This window comes from Notechis scutatus, chromosome 1, assembly GCF_049901735.1.
Source record: "Notechis scutatus isolate UNSWTSFEM ecotype Mainland chromosome 1, rNotScu1.2, whole genome shotgun sequence".
Lineage (NCBI taxonomy): Eukaryota > Metazoa > Chordata > Lepidosauria > Squamata > Elapidae > Notechis > Notechis scutatus.
In genome coordinates, this window is record NC_142009.1 from 29,780,185 (window position 1) to 29,802,017 (window position 21,833).

General features: G+C 41.4%; 1 protein-coding gene across 5 annotated transcripts in view; it reads left to right on the forward strand.

Annotated features, from left to right (window-relative positions):
* Window positions 1–21,833, forward strand: part of EXTL3 (exostosin like glycosyltransferase 3) — a 137,598-nt gene that overhangs the window by 91,096 nt on the left and 24,669 nt on the right. For all 5 annotated transcript variants that reach the window (XM_087960224.1, XM_026671509.2, XM_087960235.1 and 2 more), the window contains one exon: window positions 2,219–4,781. In XM_087960224.1, the coding sequence (XP_087816350.1) occupies window positions 2,634–4,781 (2,148 nt within the window). In that variant the 5' untranslated portion in view covers window positions 2,219–2,633. The remainder of the gene's footprint in view (window positions 1–2,218; window positions 4,782–21,833) is intronic.

The window sequence follows — 21,833 nt, forward strand, 5'->3', positions numbered from 1 at the left end:
TCCCATGTCAAGAAATCTTCTGTTTCTTCCTTTTCTTTTAAGTGTTAATCTATCCATCTCAGCACATTCTAATATTTTTTAAATAACATTTTCACCTGTAGGGATCTCTTCATTTTTCCATTGCTGTGCGAACACAATTCTTGCTGCCATTAGTACATGTAAAATTAAATATGTTTTCCCTTTGTCATACTGATCTGGTAATACATCCAACAAAAATTGGTTTCAAATCTATATGTTGTTTTATCATTTTTTCTAACCAAGTATGTATTTTAGTCCAATATTTTTTGCCTTTGAGCATGTCCACCACATATGATAATATGAACCTGGTATCTGATTACACTTCCAACATTTAGCTGATAAATTTTCATACATCTTTGCTAATCTCACTGGTAGTAGATGCCACCTATAAAGCATTTTATATAAGTTCTCCTTATAGGCCTTTGACATTGTTAATTTATAATTTCTATCCCACAGTTTCTGCCATTTCCCTAATTCTATTGAATAGCCAAATTTTTTAGCCCATCTTATCATTGTTTCTTTCACTTGTTCTTCCTCCAATTTAATACTCATTACTATTGTTAAGTGACCATTTGTTAAGTGAGTTTTGCCTCACTTTATGACTTTCCTTGCCACAGTTGTTAAGTGAACTACACTTAACTACAGTTGATAATTTAGCAACTCAATTGTTAAGTGAAACTGGCTTCCCCATTGATTTGGCTTGTCAGCAGGTCGCAAAAGGAGATCACATGACCATGGGACACAACAATATTCATAAATACGAACCTGTTTCCAAGCATCTGAATGTTGAAAGCAAGATCATGGAGATGCCAGAATAGCAGTAGCAATAGCACTAAGACTTATATACCACTTTATAGTGCTTTACATCCCTCTCTAAGCGGTTTTTACAGAGTCAGCATATTGCCCCCAACAATCTGCATCCTCATTTTACCCACCTTGGAAGGATGGAAGGCTGAGTCAACCTTGAGCCTGGTAGGATTTGAACTGCCAAGTTGCGGGCAGACAGTAATCAGCAGAAGTGGCCTGCAGAACAGCACTCTAACCACTGCGCCACCAAGGCTCAGAAAGGTCATAACTGTGAAAAACAATCATCACTTTTTCAGTGCCATTGTAACTTTGAATGGTCACTAAATGAACTATTGTAAGTCGAGGACTATCTGTACACTTTATAATTGGCAATACGTGCTGGAAATCCTAGAAGTTGTAGTCTGATATATTTGGAATGCTCTAAGGTGGGAGATTTCTAGCACTGAAGGGGGACCATCAAGAATAGATCATTTAGATATTCTTTCTGTTTAAATGTGAGACTATGTCATCAAACAGACATTTCATCATCTATTAGTCAATTCCTTTAAAAAAAAAATGTTGTTTTCATTGTGTCTTGCAGTAAATTCTGCAAGCCAATTATGATATGTGAGGAAAATTCTCTTAAATCTACTCTTTTTATTAGCTCAGTTGGTTTTTTTTCTCAAGTATGATTAATTCAATTCCTTTCCTTATCTAGTTCCCTTTATGTCAGTGATGGAAACCTGCATCAGAAAAAAATTGCCTTGAAAAGTATAAGAACAAAGAAAAAAGCTTTTTTAAAAATTTGGTTCTTAAATTTTACTTCAGAAACTCAGAAACTTGTTCTTGCTCAATCATTGTCATAAAGTTTCTAATATTTTGCCAAAGATAACTAAAGTTGACTAGATATCAAGGCCCACCTTGGCTTTATATTCCAAAGAGTATAAAAAGCACATCTTTTTAAATAGATCTAAGAATGGGCATAGATGCAATATTTATATGTTTGTAAGTTTTAGATTAGAATGACAATCTCTTTTTTGCATCAAAGACACTAACATCAGATATGCTTTTCAATTATGGTCAGCATAATTTTGTAAAGATAGTAGGTAGAGCAGTATGCTATTATTTCTGCTTTGTTCAAATACATGTTCCTAATAAAAAGGTTATTCCATCTTTGAGGATGCTATTAAGTAAATTATGTTTTCTATCTCATTTTGATAAGCAGGCAATATACTTGCTAAACTTTTAACCAATCAGAAATTCTAGACAATATGTGTAAGAGGAAGATGGTTTTGGCAGGAAGCTCTGTATCATATATATTGTATCAATTGTATTTTAAACAATTAGCCTGTTTTCAAAGGCTAATGAAATCTCCACTGTTTATATGATCTGATATATCATTGTTGTTTTTTAGGCTAGTGGACTACCGGCAGCATGAGGACGGCGAGGGATACTGATAGCATGGAATTCTTCATGGTTGCCTTGCTTACTGGATGCTAATTCAGAATGCAGACCACAAGAGTAAACGTTGAAGTGTTCCTTTTGTGTGTATCTGGCCTAGAGAAGACTTTGATTGCCATGTCAATCCTCTCCTCTCTTGCCTTGCAACACCCAGTTAATTGAAGCTTGAGAGAAGTGTTACTGATTGTTGGTTCCCGTCAAATCAAAAGTTGTATCCTTCATCGCAAGAAAATGAAATTTCCATTTTATTGGCTTTTTGTCAAACAGACACAATAATATTTCCTTCTGGAAATCCTGGGATACAAACTGTTTTGGGTATGGCTACTGATCCCACGTGATAGAGGTGTGTGGCACCAACCTTGGGACTCATGACTGGGTATACAATGTTGCGGAATGGGGGAGTAGGGAATGGAGGCCAACCTTGGATGCTACGATGGTCTAGTCGGATTCGACTCACTTGGCTTAGCTTCACATTATTCATTATCCTGGTCTTCTTTCCGCTCATTGCCCATTACTACTTAACCACCATAGATGATGTCGATGATGCTGGCAAGCGCATCTTTGGTCCCCGCATAGGTAACGAACTTTGTGAGGTGAAGCATGTTGAGGATTTATGCCGAATTCGAGAGTCAGTGAGTGAAGAGCTGCTCCAATTGGAAGCTAAGCGGCAGGAGTTAAACAGTGAGATTGCCAAGCTGAATCTCAAGATTGAGGCCTGCAAGAAAAGCATTGAGAATGCGAAGCAGGATCTTCTGCAACTAAAGAATGTTATCAGTCAAACAGAGCATTCATACAAAGAGTTGATGGCTCAGAACCAGCCCAAGCTTTCTCTGCCGATTCGGCTGCTACCAGACAAAGATGACTCTAGTTTTCCCATGCCAAAATCCAATAGAAACTGCCGGCTGCATAATTGCTTTGACTATTCACGTTGTCCACTAACCTCTGGTTTTCCAGTATATGTCTACAACAGTGACCAGTTTAACTTTGGGAGCTCATTGGATCCTTTAATTAAGCAAGCCTTTGAATCCACTGTCAGAACTAACATATACGTTACTGAAAATGCAAACATTGCCTGTCTCTACATTGTCCTAGTAGGGGAAATGCAGGAACCTGTAATGTCTAAACCTACTGAATTAGAACAACAGTTGCACGCTCTGCCATATTGGAGGACAGATGGACATAACCATCTCATTATTAATTTATCCAGGAAGTCAGAAACTCAAAATTTCCTTTATAATGTCAGTACTGGGAGGGCCATGATTGCCCAGTCCACCTTTTATGATGTACAGTATCGTCCAGGTTTTGACATTGTAGTATCTCCTCTTGTCCATGCCATGTCTGAACCCAACTTCCTAGAGATCCCACCCCAGGTGCCAGTAAAGAGAAAATACTTATTCAGTTTCCAAGGGGAGAAGGTTGAATCTCTCCGATCCAGCTTGCAAGAAGTACGATCATTTGAGGAAGAAATAGAAGGAAATGCACCAGCAGATTATGATGATAGGATCATTACCACATTAAAGGCTGTTCAAGACAGCAAATTGGACTTTGTCTTGGTGGAATTTACATGTAAGAATCAGCCAAAGGCAAGTTTGCCCACTGAGTGGGCTCTTTGTGGAGAAAGGGAAGACAGACTACAGCTACTGAAATTATCTACTTTTGCACTGATAATCACTCCAGGTGATACACATCTTATGATCTCTGCTGGCTGTGCAATGAGACTGTTTGAGGCTCTAGAAGTTGGTGCTATTCCAGTCATCCTTGGAGAGCAAATCCAACTGCCTTATCATGATGTAATTTGGTGGAATGAGGCGGCCTTAATCATACCAAAGCCACGTATTACAGAAGTGCACTTCCTTCTGAGGAGCATTTCTGATAATGACCTCTTGGCCATGAGGAGACAGGGCCGCTTCTTATGGGAAACTTACTTTTCCACTTCAGACACTGTTTTTAGCACAGTCTTGGCTGTCATAAGGACTCGAATCCAAATTCCAGCTGTTCCCATTCGAGAGGAAATGGCGGTGGAGATCCCTCACCGTTCTGGCAAAGCTGCTGGCACAGATCCCAACGTGGCAGACAATGGAGATTTAGATTTGGGGCCAGTAGAAACTGAACCACCTTACTCATCTCCTAAATATTTACGCAATTTTACTCTCACAGCAATGGATATTTACAGAAATTGGAACTCAGCTCCTGGTCCCTTCCACCTTTTTCCTCACACACCCTTTGATCCTGTACTACCCTCAGAAGCCAAGTTTTTAGGGTCAGGCACTGGATTTCGACCTATTGGTGGTGGAGCTGGTGGCTCTGGGAAGGAGTTCCAAGCTTCATTGGGTGGCAATGTTCCCAGGGAGCAGTTTACAGTGGTCATGCTAACCTACGAGCGAGAGGAAGTCTTAATGAACTCCTTAGAGAGACTCAATGGTCTCCCTTACTTAAATAAAGTTGTAGTGGTCTGGAATTCCCCAAAACTACCATCAGAAGATCTCCTTTGGCCAGACATTGGTGTTCCAATTGTGGTAAGTCAAATTCAGATATTTCCTTTTTTATTCCCATGAGAAAACTCAAGTTACTATTTATATAAAATGTTGGTCTTCAGTTGTGCCACAAGATGTTCTCAGTTTGCTTGTATTTTTACAGATTTTAGAGCAAAGCAAAGCATGAGATCCCGAAATTGTCTAGGACACGCAATAAAAATATGAGTTTTCGGTTATGGTGAAAGCTGGATATAATGTGGCCCTAATTTTTTTTAAAAAAATATATTTATTATTTTATATGCTAAAGTACAAAAAAGAAAAGAAAAAAATATAAAGGAAAACTCCAAAACAACCCAAAATAAAAGCATCCTAACGTTTGCATAAAACACATTTCATTATGAAGTGATACACCTTTTGAATAACCAAATGGTCATATAGATCTTTTGAGTTTCCCATTACATCTTTATTGGGCCTTATGATTAAAATTATAATACTCACATCTGACATTTTAAAGAATAATGTATTTAAAGTTTGGTGAAATATTTCAACAGATTGCAAGTTTGTGTGCAATATCACTGAGGTATTCATGATGTAGGCATGTTTTATGGACTTTTTGGTTCAAGAAATTGAGACTGTAGATGAATCCAAAGTACAAGGAATGGGAAAGAGCAATAGCTGGTTTGCAGGAAAACATGAAGTCATGACCATATGCCCACTGGTTTCTCTTAAGGTTTTGATTGGTCCTGAGCAGAGATTATTTGCTCTGTTCCTTTTAGCATGAGTTCACTCATTGGTTAACTTTTTACCTTCCCCAAGTTCAGGATTGTTTCTCTTTCATTGTTCAGGAGGTCAGTTGTCAACAATGTAAGCTTTTAGGCACAGTAATTCTGTTCCTCTTATCCACTATAAAAAATTAAGATTGCAATAATATTAGAAACAATTTTCCCCAGTACATTGCTCACAGTAAGGCAGTGCAAAGACAAATGATTTTGTTTTTTTTCAATTACCAAACAGAAATATATGTTTGGATCTGCCAATAAAAGAGAATATATGTAGCTAGGGTTGAAAGGAGGGGTCCTTGGTGCTCTCTGAGTTCCCCAAGCTCAGAGACTACAAGGAACCCCTCATATATAAGTATGTTTAATGTTCCCAAAGGTGCAAAAGATGTAGAATCTAAACCAGGGGTCCTCAAACTACAGCCTGCAGGCCGGATACGCCCCACAGAAGCCATTAATCTGGCCCACATGGGGCCATGAGGCTGCTCTGTCCACATCGCATTACCTACACCCTGGCCCACACTCACGTTCTGGAGGCCGGGGAGGGAAAAATGGGCCCGTTTTTGGCCTCCCGAGGCCTCCACACGTCCCGTTTTTGGTCTCCCCAGCCTCCAGTACCACTCTGCCTGCCAAAAATGGCCTCACATGACCACCTAGCCATGACCACCCAGTCACATGATCACCTAGCCACGCCCACCCAGCCTGTCTGGTCCCCCAACAGTCTGAGGGACTGTGAATTGGCCCTCTGTTTAAAAAGTTTGAGTGCCCTGATCTAAACAAATAGTTGAAAAGATTTGTAAAGTAAAAGTTGCAAACTTAATGGTAGATGGCCAATTTGAATTTTAGAGTTTCCATTAAAGCAGTGCTATTTTTAAAGGCCTAGAATATTATTTTAAAATACAATTTCATGAGTGCTAGTGGAGAGTGCTATTAGGTATTGCAAAAATAAGATATTCTGATTGTTTTTCCACCCATTGAAGCAGGATGGCCCCTTTAAACTTCTCTGATATTGTTCTGAGGGCTGCAAATGTACTTGGCTTCATAATCTGAGCTTCCCTGTAGATGATGGGGTCTTGTATTACAGGGGTCCCCAACCACCGGTCCGTGGACCATTACCGGTCCGCGGAACAAGTCCTACCGGGCCGCTGGTTGCTGGGCGCCGCCATCTTTTTTTGATGAAAAAGTGCTTCCGGTGAGCTTTTCCGGGTAGAAAGCTCACCGGAAGCACTTTTTCATCAAAAAGATGCGCGCCAGCTTCGGTGAGCTTTTCCGGTAGAAAGCCATTTCTACCGGAAAAGCTCACGAGCGCTAGCGCCGCCATCTTTTTGATGAAAAAGTGCTTCCGTGAGGTCACCGGAAGCACTTTTCATCAAAAGATGGCGCCCAGCCGATGCCGGTACCGGGCCGCGGCGCCCAGCCGATGCCGGTACCGGGCCGCGGCATAAAAAAGGTTGGGGATCACTGTTGTATTATGCTTGCTATTTCCTAACTAGCATCTTTGTAGCATTGGATCTACTTGAATTGTGATAGATGAAGTCATCAATTTTGGGTGGGAGGAGGAATGAATAAACTTTGTGGAAGAGGCTCAGTAGAAGAAAGTTAATAATATTCTGTCTTGAATTCAAACATGGGAGAGAGAGAGAGAGGGAGAGAGGGTAAAAACCCAATGATAGAATAACAATTTATTATATATTGTCATCTAGGACCTTGACATTGGGTTAAATGAAATTAATATTTCATCTTGCAGTTTCTAGCTAATGAATCACGCTGTTCAAATCCGACAGCAGTGAATGAAACACGTTTTTTCTGAGAGCAATAATATAAAATACTTATCTTACTGCAAATCGGCATTTATATTAGGATTGCCAAATATTTTGTATTCAGCAACACTAATATACAGTAAATGGCAATCATTAATTGGCTACTTAGGCAGAAGTGCACAATCTGTTGCCTGCATGCGTTGCCGTTCCCCTCTCCCAAACCAAGCCTCCAGTATTTGATGACAAACTTATAATAATAATGTCTTGCTTTTTATGTGCTGCAAATGGCAGTGTGTTAATGTATTAACAGACCTATTTGGCAATTAACCCCAATAAAACCAAAAGGGTTAAGAAAAGGGCTGGAAAGCTTTTCAGTGAACTCAACACATCATCAAAACTGCCTCCTAGTGGATTGTGGGTACAAAAGGAATGGCAAAAAAAAAAAGAAGTTGTCTGAAGAGCTGTTTTTCACTGATAGCAGCACTGGTTAATCTAATAACTAGATGAGGCAGATATAAACACTATTTTGTATCTTGGACATTTATAGAATACATAAAGCCTTTTCCTTGCTCAGTCTATGGCTAAATTCACCTTAAGATTAGAAGAAACTTTTCAACGTTCTGTTTGTTGACCTGGAATCACGTACTTTGCATTTAGGGCTGTGTGTGCATTGCAATCTAATGCTTCTTTAGAATATAGTATTGACGTGGTAGCTCAGTGGCTAAGATGCTGAGCTTGTTGATCAGAAAGGTTGGTAGTTCAACAGTTCAAATCCCTAGAACTGCGTATTAGAGTGAGCTCCCATTGTTTGTCCCAGCTTCTGCCAACCTAGCAATTTGAAAGCATGTAAAAATGCAAGTAGAAAAATAGGGACCACTTTGGTGGGAAGGTAACAGTGTTCCGTGTGCCTTTGGCGTTTAGTCATGCTGGCCACATGACCATGGAGACGTCTTCGGATAGTGCTGGCTCTTCAACTTTTTAATGGAGCACCGCCCCCTAGAGCAGGAAACAACTAGCACTTATGTGCGAGGAGAACCTTTACCTTTATAGACTTTAGCTTTCAGAAGATACCAGATACTCGGCTTTTTACAGAGCCTTTTCTAGTGTATATCCTGGAAGTACACATAGATGTGCGATAGAAATTAGTGAGATCTTGACAATCAAACTTGCTTAATTGGGTTTCCAGGAGTTTTGATGATAAAGTGCTTCATAACCCAAGTTCTCCTCATAGTTCAGAGCTCCTGTATTTTTGATCTACCTTATAAAAGTATTTCTAAAATATTTCCCAACAATACAGTGTCCTTTATTTGCATGACAAAATGAGAGAAAAATTAGCAAACCACGTTAATTTAGTAGGTAGTCCGAACTCAGCCAGCATGGTTATTACATGGTTTATTGTATTTGAAAATTAGGTTGAAGAAATCATGCAACAGTATGTTCTGCAAATACAGACCTGAAGTTGATCAGACATTTTATTTCAAATGTAGCAAAATGAAACTGCATTCTTTAATATTCATCTCTCACAGTTTTCTTAATTTCCTGGACCTTTTCCCAGCCAAATACCTTCCAATAATACCCCGTGTTGCCTCTCTGATGCATCCATACTGCCCTTCAGCCAGGCAGGGGAATTCAAACAGGAAGTCTCTAGAAAGCTTTTGTATTTTATTTTCTGAGGAGGGACTGTACTGGTAAATCTTAAATGGTTAGGGGTTTTTTTGGTGGGGGGGAGTTGGTGTCCAAGAAGTTAGCCCTAATTAGCAATTCAGTGGTCAAGATAACTATTCATTGGAATGCTCTTCATAGAGCCAATGTGACATGGTAGTTAAAGCATTGCGTTAGGATTAAGGAGAACCAGTTTCATATCTTCCTTAACCATGGAAGCTCTCTGGGTGATTTTATTCCCATCCCTCTGTATATTTAGTATTTATTTGATTTGTCAATCGCTTACAAGATACAGGTATAAGAATAAACATAGTTTTGAATACATGAGATAAGATACCTATAAGAAAAATAAAAAGAAACAATAGGGCAGGGACGGTAGGCACGATTGGTGCGCTTATGCACACCCCCTACAACCCAAATTACTTTGTTCTTGTGAGGGAATACAATTTGAAAGGAATGAAAGATAGGATACACTTCTAACAAAGAGCTAAACCAGGCGTGTCACACTCATGGCTTGTGGGCTGGATGCATCACGTGGTGGCCCCGGCCCCGCCCGGTTTAGCAAAGGGGAAAAAAGTCCCGATACATCATGTAACGCTGCCATGATGTCGTGAGTTTGACCTCCCCTGACCTAAACCAATCAATCAAACCAATCACATAACATAATAACATAAATAAAAGATGATACATGCGAATATACATGAAAACAAACAAAATGCACTTTAAATAGAGTAACTAAATTATCTCGATAGATCTGCCTCTCCTCACTGGGAAGCGGTGCCTTTTCTTTTATAAACCCTTTAGAAAAGAACTGATCGGCTGTACTTTTTTCTTCCATCAATTTCCCACCCACTCCAAACTTTAAACAAATTCTATTGATTCCCCCAAATTAATGGCATCTTTCTAAGGTGGGGAAAATAATTGTACCATATTATGAGTGAGTTTGTTGGGTGGATAGTGGTGAACTCTGAAGACCATCTATTGATTTCATTTAAAAGCTGAAATTTTGAGAATATGCCGATTTACAACTCCAGCCTTTCTTACAAATTCTACATGCTACAAGTGTATATAGATCACAGATTTGGCACAGATTTTCATTTTCAGTTGTTTGAAATAGTTTATTTGTATTTGCAACCCTGTTTATACTTCCATTCATTGACTCTGAATGCTTTAGTAGGAAAGCATTCCATGGGTCTGAATCCCATAGGGTTTAAAACCAAGGAATGGAACATTCCCCTTTCTCTAATAGGGGTTGTGATATACTTTTGTTTCTTTACTTGGCATTATTTTGTTGCAAGCTATTTAGCAAAAGGTGTGAGAGTTAAGAAAGCAAAATTAAAAATGGAAGGGGTGGGGTGAACTGGCATAATTTAAAATTGTTTTCCTATTAACACTAAAACCATTTCAAGCAACATGAGACTGCCAGGTGCAGAACAGTGATAATGCCACCATGACAAAGTGATTACCGATAAAGCACCTAAAGCAAGCGGCTAATGAACTCCGAACAAATTACAGTGTAGTGATATGGAATGCCTTCTGCATTTTGAAGTAGTAGCAACTGCTAAAGTCATAGCAACCAGTACACTGAAGCTACCAATTGGAGGAGAGTCAGTGTAATGGAATGAATTGAATGCTAAGTTTGAATGCAGGAAATTCAGGAAGGATTGAAATCCTTCCTATAATGACTGAAGGGACAGGGGTGGAAAGTCTGGTTAATCAACATAGCAAGTAGAATTTTTCTCTCTTTTTAACTGCTTCCAGTTGAAGAAAACCAATTTTCTCCCTTGTTAGAGGTAGACTGGATTAGTTAAGGATAATATTAATTGGGGAGAAAAGGATTTTAGGAGCTGGGTAGGACAAAATGAAGAGTACCATGATGAAAAATGATTGAAGATTGGGAAAGGAGAAGATGATAAGAGAAGTTAAGGCTATAGTTGAGATCAGGGATGGGATTCAAATTTTTTAACAAACAGTTCTGTGGGCATGGCTTGGTGGTCATGTGACTGGCTGGGCGTGGCCAACTCACATTGAGGCACGCATCTCCTCGCCTGGCCTCTCATGACTGTGGGAATGCTGCAACAGTTATAAGCGTGAAAAATGGCCATAAGTCACTTTTTCAGTGCCACTGTAACTTTAAATGGTTACTCCACACAAGCGAAGTACCAGCAAAGGAAGAAAAAAAAACTCCAGAGAAGTTCCAGAGACAGAAAGTCTAGTCCTGCCAAGAATGTAACAAGAGTTAATGGAGAGGCAGTTTCTGTAACCAACACCAGATTGTTTCCTTCCTGCCTTCCTTACAGGATTAGGCCAGTAATTTCTTCTAACAACCGGTTCGCCGAATTGCTTAGAATGTTAACAACTGGTTCTAGCGAGTAGGTAAGAACCTGTAGAATCCCACCCCGGGTTGAGATGGAATCTGATTACAGCAGGCAAAAGAGTAGATGAATGGTTATGGAAGAAGGACTTGGTGGCAGTTGTCATTCTACATATTAATCCTTTGATGAATGTAGCATAATTCATCATGTAGCATTATTCATCATGTAGTAACATTCATCATGATTATAGGCAAAATGAGAGAGCATGACTGAGTTCAACATATCAATTTTGTTACACGATGCATAAAGAAGCTCATCCTTAGACAATCCTGCCTTGTACCCTACACAGTTTGAGTATATAAAAGGGCATATTCCCTCTTTTATTAGCATTCCCTCGTGACCATGATACTGCTTTTTCTTTGCTCCAGTTTGATTCCAGTTATGAAAACTTGGGAGAAATTTGTATATTGGACTTATTAGATGAGAAGAGTATATTTTCTGAAAAAGATATTCTTTTAAAAAGGGGGGGAAAAAATAAAGAGCCACTTTTGCCCATTCTTGAAGTACATCTCCATGCAGCAAAACACACAGTACTTATTTTGGAAATAGCAGTGATGATGCAGCTTTTAGGCAGATGATGAGAAATAGCTGCACAATCATCACATTAGCAGTTAAATAGTTCTTCTGCTTTTGAGAAATCAGGGCTTCAGATATGATAAAATCTCCTTTGACAAGGAGCTTTCCCTTGTTACAAGAATAAGAGGACATTGGATGAGGAGAATACCTTCTTTCTACTAGCAGTTCAGTCAACTGAAATTTAACAAAGAGTTCCCAAATTTTATTTGATTGCAATCACTGTAAGTGGCTTTTAGTCTACTTTGTTTCATTAACCTGTGAATGTATTTGCTACCGGGCATTAGAATAATTACTCTCTTTCAAAAAAATAATAATTGTATTGTTTAATTTTGTTCTTTATTTCTCTTGGCTAGCCTGTACCCTGGGAATTCATTTCTGATTTCCCTTCCAAAAACTAAACAGTTCTGACCATACATTTTTTTAAAGATCCAGCAAGGTGAGCTAGCTACTGCTACCTTATCTATCTATCTATCTATCTATCTATCTATCTATCTATCTATCTATCTATCTATCTATCTAAACTATCTCTCTAGCTTTCGATGGCACATATATCAAAGTGTTCTGCCCAATTTTACCCTCACTAAAAAGCATTCTCAATATATGAGTCAGGAATTGAATATATGTGTCCCTGGTTCAAGCTGATATTTTATCCACTGTGTGATACTGGTTTTCATATTAAATGCATTTTCCATCATTCCCAACTGGGACAGAGAAATAACACAGATTGAGGCTTTACATAATCCAGTACTCATGTATTCTCTTTTCTCCCTGCTTTTTATTCTATATGTCTGGTTATATGCATTGGTATCTGTGTATTCAGAGGTTGTATTCAGCAGGTTCTGACCAGTTCTGGAGAACCGGTAGCGGAAATTTTGAGTAGTTCAGAGAGAACTGGCAAGTACCACCTCTGACTGGCCTCGCCCCCCTCTATTCTCTGCCTCCCAAGTCCCAGCTGATCAGCTGGGTCTCCTTTTGTTGCCCTGCACAGAAGAAGGGAGCTGGAAAGCAGGTTAGTGGGGTGGGGAGGGAATGGGGATTTTGCAGTAACCTTCCCCCAGGAGTGGGGAAGGAATGGAGATTTTACAGTATCCTTCCCCTGCCATGCCCACCAAGCCACGCCCACCAACTCCCGCCATGCCCATCAAGCCACACCCACAGAACTGGTAGTAAAAAAATTTGAATCTCACTACTGTGTGGATTGAATGGTGTCCGCAATATGAAAAGCTGGTGAATAGTATGCAGTGATAACAGCTTCACTGATAAGAATAAGCTGATAGGAATAAACTAATAAGAAAGCAAGTTTTAAAGAAGGTTGAGCACTACTTATATCTTGATATTCTGAGTAAGAATTTTAAATGTATGGAAGTAGCAGAGGAGTATGGGCTGTCATTTAAAGCAACGATTTAAACGGATGTTACAAATTGCCTTTTCTTTTCAAAACATCCTTGTGCTTCTGCCAGTTAATGGGGTTTTCTTTCATTTAGTCTGTTTAACTGAGCAGTAATGCAAAAAAAAAAAATGTAAAAAGAAGTAATGTTAAAATGTTTTAAAAGTAAATGGTTGTTTTAATCTTGTTAAAAGTGTTAAAAGTAAAAGTGTTAAAATTATGTGTGTGTGTGTGTGTGTGTGTATATATTGCTATATATAAATTATAAAGTAAATTTCAGTTTTACTTTTCATTGTAGGTGTACTTATTTATAAACATAGTTATGAATACATGAAATGGATACATATAAGAAAAATAAAAAGAAACAATAGGACAGGGACAGTAGGCACGTTGGTGCACTTATCTCTTCTTCTTGCTCATTTTGTTTGTTTTACTTTCAGATTATTTTAGGAAAAAGGATTTAGCCTCTATTGGAACCAATTAGTTGCCAGCTTTTAGGATCCATTGGTGATATATGCTTTTAATGTCCAAATCTCTGTCATATACAGCAATTTCACTACTCAGGTGGATGAATGTGTATCAGTAAGGAAAATTATGTAGTTCCTAAAAGAAAGCATGCATACCCCAAAAATTGGTGCAATCCTTAATGCTTTGAGGTTTTTTTAAAAAAACCAACAACATGGTGTTTATTTGTGATGAATATGATTAAATCTAATAAGTGTAACATCCTTCGCTAAAAGATGGCCACCTTCAAATCAGTGACAAAATACTGGGAATTGAAGTATTTCCTTACTAATGGGGAGATATTGCATTATTTGAGACAGTCTATTTCTTTTTTTTTTTTAATATGGACAAGGCAGTCCATATTGTGTAGCAAGATATTGAGATGTGAAATCTCAATACCCCATTCAGATGAAAAATAACATATTACAGTACAGTCCGTCTCTTGTGTATTATACTTGGCAAAGCGTTACAGTCAGTGTTGGATGTATATTTTGTGTATATTCGTAGATATTGTACTCTCAAATTGCAAATGGAGACGTGGGTACTCTATTTTTCTTATCTTCATTTTTAAGTGCTTTGGTTTTATTGTATTGCAAACAGTTGCTGGGGTGCATCCACAGTTTCGTTGTACTTGTACAATGACAATAAAGTTTTTCGAATTCTTCTAATTCTAATTCTAATTATTTATAGTATCAATCACAGTGGAAGAGGAATAGGGTCAGTTAGTCCTGCTTCATAATTCCTCTTTAGAATATTGCTTTGCACTCCAACATAAAGTATTGCCCCGTAATATCCATGTGCTGTACCTGTAGGGAGCTCAAACAAGTACATGGTTCTGATAATTTCCATATTGCTCTCAGTTGTGTAAGTTAAGGGTGATGAGGAATCAGAGCTATCTTTGCTACCAAGAAATAGGATTTTGTATTTAAGAAAGATTAGGACAAATCATTTAGTAGTCACCTTTTCATTTGTTTTATTACATCATTCCTTCAAGTACTATATAGTTGTTGAACAATCTTGACCAATTCTTTGAAGAGCTTAGCCAAGTCAAGTGCACCTTCTTTAGAACAGCTGAATGGATCTTCTAGTAAAGCATATGGTTAAAAGTCTTTCCCCCTTGCTCTCATTAATAATATTTTGTGTGGGAAGCTAATAAAATAATTAGCCCTTCACATTTTTGTGTAAAACCCAGCAAATGTTTGCAGTGAATTTATACATAATCCCCACAGAAGAAGGACTTGTATTTTTCAAAGACATACTTTTAGGGGTAGATGTTACCCTTCCTAAAGATTGACTCAGACCTTCCATCCTTCCAAGGTCAGTAAAATAGGGACTCAGATTGTTGGGGGCAATATGCTGACTCTGCAAATCATTTAGAGAATCTGTAAAGCATTGTGAAGTGGTATGTATATAAGTCTAACTGCTATTGCAATTACCACTAGAGTTTTATACCAAGTGCTACTTTTATGTTGTAATTAATGGAGATTTAATTTCTGCAGGAGAAATGTTATACTACTAGGATGGAGCTAACATTGTCCCTGGGGGCACTAGGTAGAAGCAGATTTTGTACTCTTGCAAACTAAAACATCTTATTTACATAAACTGAGCTATGAGGGCATCTCAGCCAGCAGTATCTAAGCTTGGATGCTAAGCAGCATCAGATAGTATGTCTCTGTAGATTTTTAGTCATCCAGATCATGGTGGTCCTAAAGGTGCTTTTTTTCAAGAGGCAACTGGACTTTCTTGTTTTTCTTTGAAGACATTTCGCTTCTCATCCAAGAAGCTTCTTCAGCTCTGACTGGATGGTGGGGGATGGAAGGATTTATATTCCTTGCAGACCGCTGGTCATTCTTTTAGAGAGTTATTGAGACCACTTGAAGGTTTATCTGTGTCCTCAGGGTCACCTGAGTGGTGCAAATGGAACTGCTGAAAGGACTGTGTTGTAGACTGAAGATGGAAGATGTCATATCCCTCCCCCTCTGAACAGCCGTCTCTCAACAGAGGGGAAGGGATACGACACCATCTAACTCCAGTCTATAACCCAGTCTTTTCAGCAGTTCCAAGAAGGCTCCATAGAGCTACTCTTCAAATAAAAACAAGAAAGTCCAATTGCCTTAGGTAGTATTATCAATGGGATACCATCAAAGAATGCAAGGGCTGCAAATAATTGAATATATGCCATCAAATAATTTTCAATTCCTAGTGACCATACAGATTTCTCCATGATGATATGTCTTTAACCTGGTCTTTCAACATTTCCAATCATGCACCCATCAACATTGTAATCGAGTCCATCCACTTTACTGCTGTGCTCACCCACCGCTTACATGGCCCAGTTCCAAATGGGTTGTGGCCCAGTCGACCGGGCCATGGCCGGAGGGTTGGGGACCCCTGAACTATAGTGCTCCCATCTCTCAACATTTTGGCTTTACCCTATAGAACTGGATATTAAAAATAGAGTCACCTCCTGTATGCAAAGCAGACGTGCAGTTTACCGGTAGATATTTTGTTGATATTACAGTACAATAAATTTGGGGGTTTTATGCAAAAGTTGAATATATACAGATGAATATGTAGAATAATAAGTGTTCCTCTTGAATTGTTGTAGGTGAAATTCAGATTAATTTTTCCTTCTATAGAGACCTGCAGCTTGAACTCAAATAAAAAGGTTGTCCCTATAGAACAGGGGTGGGCAAACTTTTTGGCTCGGGGGCCGCATTGACTTTTAAAATTTGACAGACGGGCCGGGTCAGCACAAGATTTTTTGGGAATCGCCCCTCCCCCCACCCTTCCCCCCTCTTCTCCTCCTTCCCCTCCCCTCGGAGGCCCCCTGAGTCAGGAGTTGCTACCACCGGCATGGCTCCGGTCCAGCGTTGCCTCGGGAAGGGAAAGGCAAAAAGGAAGAGCCGTGGTGGTGCTTTGCAACGGCAGCAGCGGCACTGGAGGCTCAGGCTCAGCGGCTCCTGGTTTTGCCTTTTCCTTCCCAAGGCAACGCGGACTGACCCACGCGAGCTGCGCCGGCGGTAGCAACTCCTGACAGCCCCAGCCGGACACCTGAGCGGAGCCCGGGCGGAACTGCCTGTTGCTGCTGCCGGAGCACCGCCGGTCGCCTCCTCCAAGCAGCCCGCCTGCCCGCCGGGCTTCCCTCCGCCAGCGCGGCTCGGGAGCCAGGCGCGGCGCCCGCGAGTTAAAAGGAAGCCGAAAGTTGCTGGGAAGTTGCTCGGGTGCTGGGAGCAGGCTTTTCAAGTGCCGCCCGAGCAGGACCGCTGAGCCAGGAAATGGGGCACCAAGGCAGGGCAAGGCTCCACCAGCAGCGGCCTAGCTTTAGGTGGCTCCAAGCTCCTCGGCCGGAAGACGCTCCTGCCTGCAAACTTTGCCTTTGCAAAGTTTAAGCCTGGAAGCCCCGGAAAAAAAGGGGATCGGCGGGGACTCACCTTCGGAGAGGTCGCACTCGAAGGTGATTTGAACTCCCAGCCGAGGCCTTTGCAAAGTTCTTCTTTCTTTCCTACCCCGAGCACTCCGCACTGTTTTGCAGCTTTGGGGGCCACGCGGCGCAGGGCAATACGCCACGCCCAGCGATTTTTTTTCAGGGGCGGGCCGGATTGGACAGACCAACGGGCCGGATGTGGCCCGCGGGCCGTAGTTTGCCCACCCCTGCTATAGAAGAAAATCAGTCTACCAGTTCTTATTAATCCCTGTGGCCATGAATACTCAAGTTTCTTGCTGTGAGTCATGCATTTAAAACATTCTACAGTTTTGGATAGTCTGGTGCAACTGCTCCAGGGCACTGTGGAGCACAGCATTTCTTTCATTGTTGTGCTATAAATTCAGACACCCCTCCCACACTGAGAGAGAATTAGGGACAGAATATTTTTCTAAGATTTGGCACTCTTTTCTTTTTTACTCTAAAATTATTCTCTTTGTAGCAACAGACTGTCATATAATAGCTGGTTTATAGCAACAAACTGTCATATAATACCGTGTTTCTCACATAATAAGGCAGGGCCTTATTTTTTGACCCCGAAAAACCGGCTGGGGACGTCTTTTCGGGGTGACTCAATTTCCCCTTTGCATCCTCGGGTGGGCGGGCGGCGACAGCTTGGATGTTCGAGAGACCTTCCGCCACCGTTAATTTCCCTTCCCCTTGCTGCCGTGGCGTTACAGCAACGCCCGCGGCGTTTAAGGCGCAGCCACGTGCAGCCAGTCAGGGCTCCTCCCTGCAACCGGAGCCCTGAGGAGACACTTGGCTTCAGGCGCTCCTGTGGCCGCCTTCCCTTTGCCTTCGATGGTAAAGTGAATTATTTTAAAAACCTCCGCTCATCCTATCAGGGCCGTGCGAGCTGAGCAGAGCCGGAAAGCAAGCGCCGGGTGTTTCCTGGTTCTGCCCAGCCCGTGCACGGCTCTGCCGCGACCCTGGCGGGATGAGCGGAGGTTTTAAAATAATTCACTTTACCTTCTAAAGGCAAAGGGAAGGCGCCACAGGAGCCTGCTCTAATATACCTAACAACAAAGGCAAATCCTCAAGGTGGGCTGGAGGGAGGTGGCTCGTGCCCCGGGCTGCTTCAATGCAAGGTCTGACTTGCAGCATCCTGCCGTTGCCGCCGCGTCCTCCCTCTCCGACTGCAAAACTCGTGTGCTTAGCCAAGCGCTCCGAGCGAGGCGAGCTCTTTCATACATAGAGAGAGGGAAAGACGCCGGCGTGCTCCGAGGCTGGCTCTTTTCTCTAGCCGAGGCTGACAGGAAGTGCCTCCAGGGCCGTGGCAGGCAAGCCGCGGGTGTTTCCTGGTTCTCCCCAGCGCGCACGGCTCTGCCACGGCCCTGGCGGGATGAGCGGAGGGCCCGGCGGGGAGGCACTCGTTGCCATGGGCGAAGAGGCGGCGGAGGCACCCGAAATGTCACCAAGGCAACGAGTGCCTCCCCGCCGGGCCCTCCGCTCATCCCGCCAGGGCCGTGGCAGAGCCGTGCGCGCTGGGGAGAACCAGAAACACCCGCGGCTTGCCTGCCACGGCCCTGGAGGCACTTCCTGTCAGCCTCGGCTAGAGAAAGAGCCAGCCTCTCGGAGCACGCCGGCGTCTTTCCTCTCTCTCTATGTATGAAAGAGCTCGCCTCGCTCGGGAGCGTTGGCGAAGCACACGAGTTTTGCAGTCGGAGAGGGAGGACGCGGCGACAACGGCAGGATGCTGCAAGTCAGGACCTTGCATTGAAGCAGCCCGGGGCACGTAGCCACCTCCCTCCAGCCCACCTTGAGGATTTGCCTTTGTTGTTGGTATACTTAGGCTTCAGGCGCTCCTGTGGCCGCCTTCCTTTTGCCTTAGAAGGTAAAGTGAATTATTTTAAAAACCTCCGCTCATCCCGCCAGGGCTGGCAGAGCCGTACGGGCTGGGCAGAACCAGGAAACACCCGCGGCTTGCTTTCCCGGCTCTGCTCAGCTCGCACGGCCCTGATAGGATGAGCGGAGGTTTTTAAAATAATTCACTTTACCATCGAAGGCAAAGGGAAGGCGGCCACAGGAGCGCCTGAAGCAAGTGTCTCCTCAGGGCTCCGGTTGCAGGGAGGAGCCCTGACTGGCTGCACGTGGCTGCGCCAAACGCCGCGGCGTTGCTGTAACGTTACGGCAGCAAGGGGGAAGGGAAATTAACGGTGGCGGAAGGTCTCCCGATATGAAGTGCTCCACCAACGCAGGCAGCACCATATCCGGGCATGCAACAAAGTACTTCCAAACAGCAAGCTCCCCCCGCCCCATTTTGCATGTTTAATATGGGCCTTAATTTGGGGGGAGCGGCTTAATTTGATTTTATGCCAATAAATCATGCTGGGGCTTCCTATTGGTGGAGGCCGTATTGTTGGAGAAACACGGTAGCTGATTTCATCCCTCTTGTCTTCTTTAGCAAGAGTTGGACCTCAGTGGCATGTCTGCCGTAGCCAATAAATGAAAGTTCTTTACTCCCAAGGTTTGGGATGGCTGCTGAACTTTCAGGCCACCAGATTGATTGTGACAGTTAGCAAATTTGTTTACTAAACTAATAGAGTCATCAGCTAGGTGCCTAGTCAAAGCTGAAAGAACCAAGGAGGTATCAAAGACACAGTAATTCCTCTCTTGCAAATTATTCTAAAATTTATGATAGTGGAAATGAAGGAGATCCTCAGAAATTAGGGCACTTCAAAGATGTTTAGATGCATATTTAATCCCTAGTAGTGGGGAAAGATCCATGCAGAGCTGGAGGTCAAATAGGACTGCCCTGGAGAGATATCCTGAAGAACAGACGTGTCCTAGGAGTATAAAAGCAATGAAATGTAAAACCATCTGTTACAGAATCATTACTTAAAATGATGATCATAATTAGTTGAGAAACCATGGTGGTTAAGTGGTTGAAGGCAAAAAGCATGGAGTGGGAAGGTAGTATGTGAATATTATAATATCATGGGCCATCTCAGGAATTGCATTGTCAACTAGCGGTGAACTTCATGCTCCAGTTCCTAACAGTCAATTCCCACTGTTTTGAATGCTGGTGGTGGAAGGGCTCCTGCCAAGAACTCTGTAAATGCTACAAGATTTCAAATGAGATCTACACAGGTGCATAACTTGTACCTGTAAATTATAGAGACCACAAATGAAGAAAGTGCAGTTGCACCTGTTCTGTATTTTTACTAGAACACTATGCAAAAGCATAATTTTCCTTCTCTGCAAATGGAAATACTATGAAAAATTCTGAAGACTGAAGAAGGAAAAATGTGAGTTTCTTTCAGGTAGGCTATGCTATTTGTCTAAGAAATTCCAGCAACAGCATTAATAATTCAGGTTTGCTGAATTCCCAGATTGATACTTATACTAAATGCAACAAATAATTTAAAAACTTTCAAACAACAGGAGAAACCAGCTTGCTCAAAGAGAAAAGCTATTTCAGAATCTGTTCATATTTAAAACGCTACAAAATTCACATCCATAAAAGAAATTTATTTGAAACGGGCCTGCAGAAAATAAAAGATGAAGAGAGCTTCTGTCAGCACTCCAATCTTCCCAAAGAAAGTTAGGGAGTTAGTTAGGTTGCAGAGTAAAAATTTCAAATGATGCAAAAGCAGTAGTATTTACCAAGATACTTTAAATCAGTGTTTAATATGTGTTTTTGGGAGGCATAAAAGAAAAAGAAAGTAAGTGTAGGAAGCTATTTCCTTTTGCCTCAAATATCATAGGTGGATGAGAGATGAAGCTAAGCTGAACATCTTCTTCAAGGAAACAAGGCAGACAATTTCTCCAGTCATCCATTTTCACCCCTTAACAAATACCCTATGTAAATAAGGTATCTTGCCAACATTATGGAGTGTTTTTAAAACAGAGAAAAACATGTAAATAATTTTATTTTCCTCTCTGTCTTGAGCATCCTGTCTGATCAAGAGGAATACATCAAATGTGTACTGTTCCCATCCACGTATCACAAAAATTGCATCCAACAACTGAGATTATATACTCAAAATAATTTTTGTTTTCTCAAAGCTAAAGTGATCAATAATGAAACAAGCAGGCAACCTTTCAGCAACTGGGAACAATTTCCTCCTCACACTATACACGCAGTTTACTAAGACATAATTTTCAAGCTTTTCCCCAGTTTTTAGATTTGTGGAGAGAGTATTTAAGCACTGCCTTGATAATTTGAATCCAGTCTTAGGCCTAATCATTGTACATTAATGTTGTACAGCAGCAAAAAATTAAGCCACTGATTTTCAGTGTTTAGAATAGAACAGAACAGAACAGAACAGAATAGAATAGAATAGAATAGAATAGAATAGAACAGAACAGAACAGAACAGAACAGAACAGAACAGAATAGAACAGAATAACAGAGTTGGAAAGGACCTTGGAGATCTTCTAGTCCAACCCCCTGCTTGGGCTGCCTGGGCACGACTTCTAGCAGACATGAAGAGAGAGTTTTTGCAAGGCACCTTGGGCACAGTAGGAATGGTAAATAATAGACATTATCTGGCAAACAGGGAGAAGGATAAGTTTCAAAGCAGCGCCAAGAAATCAGACAGCTTTTATTTATTGTGTAACTCATTTTA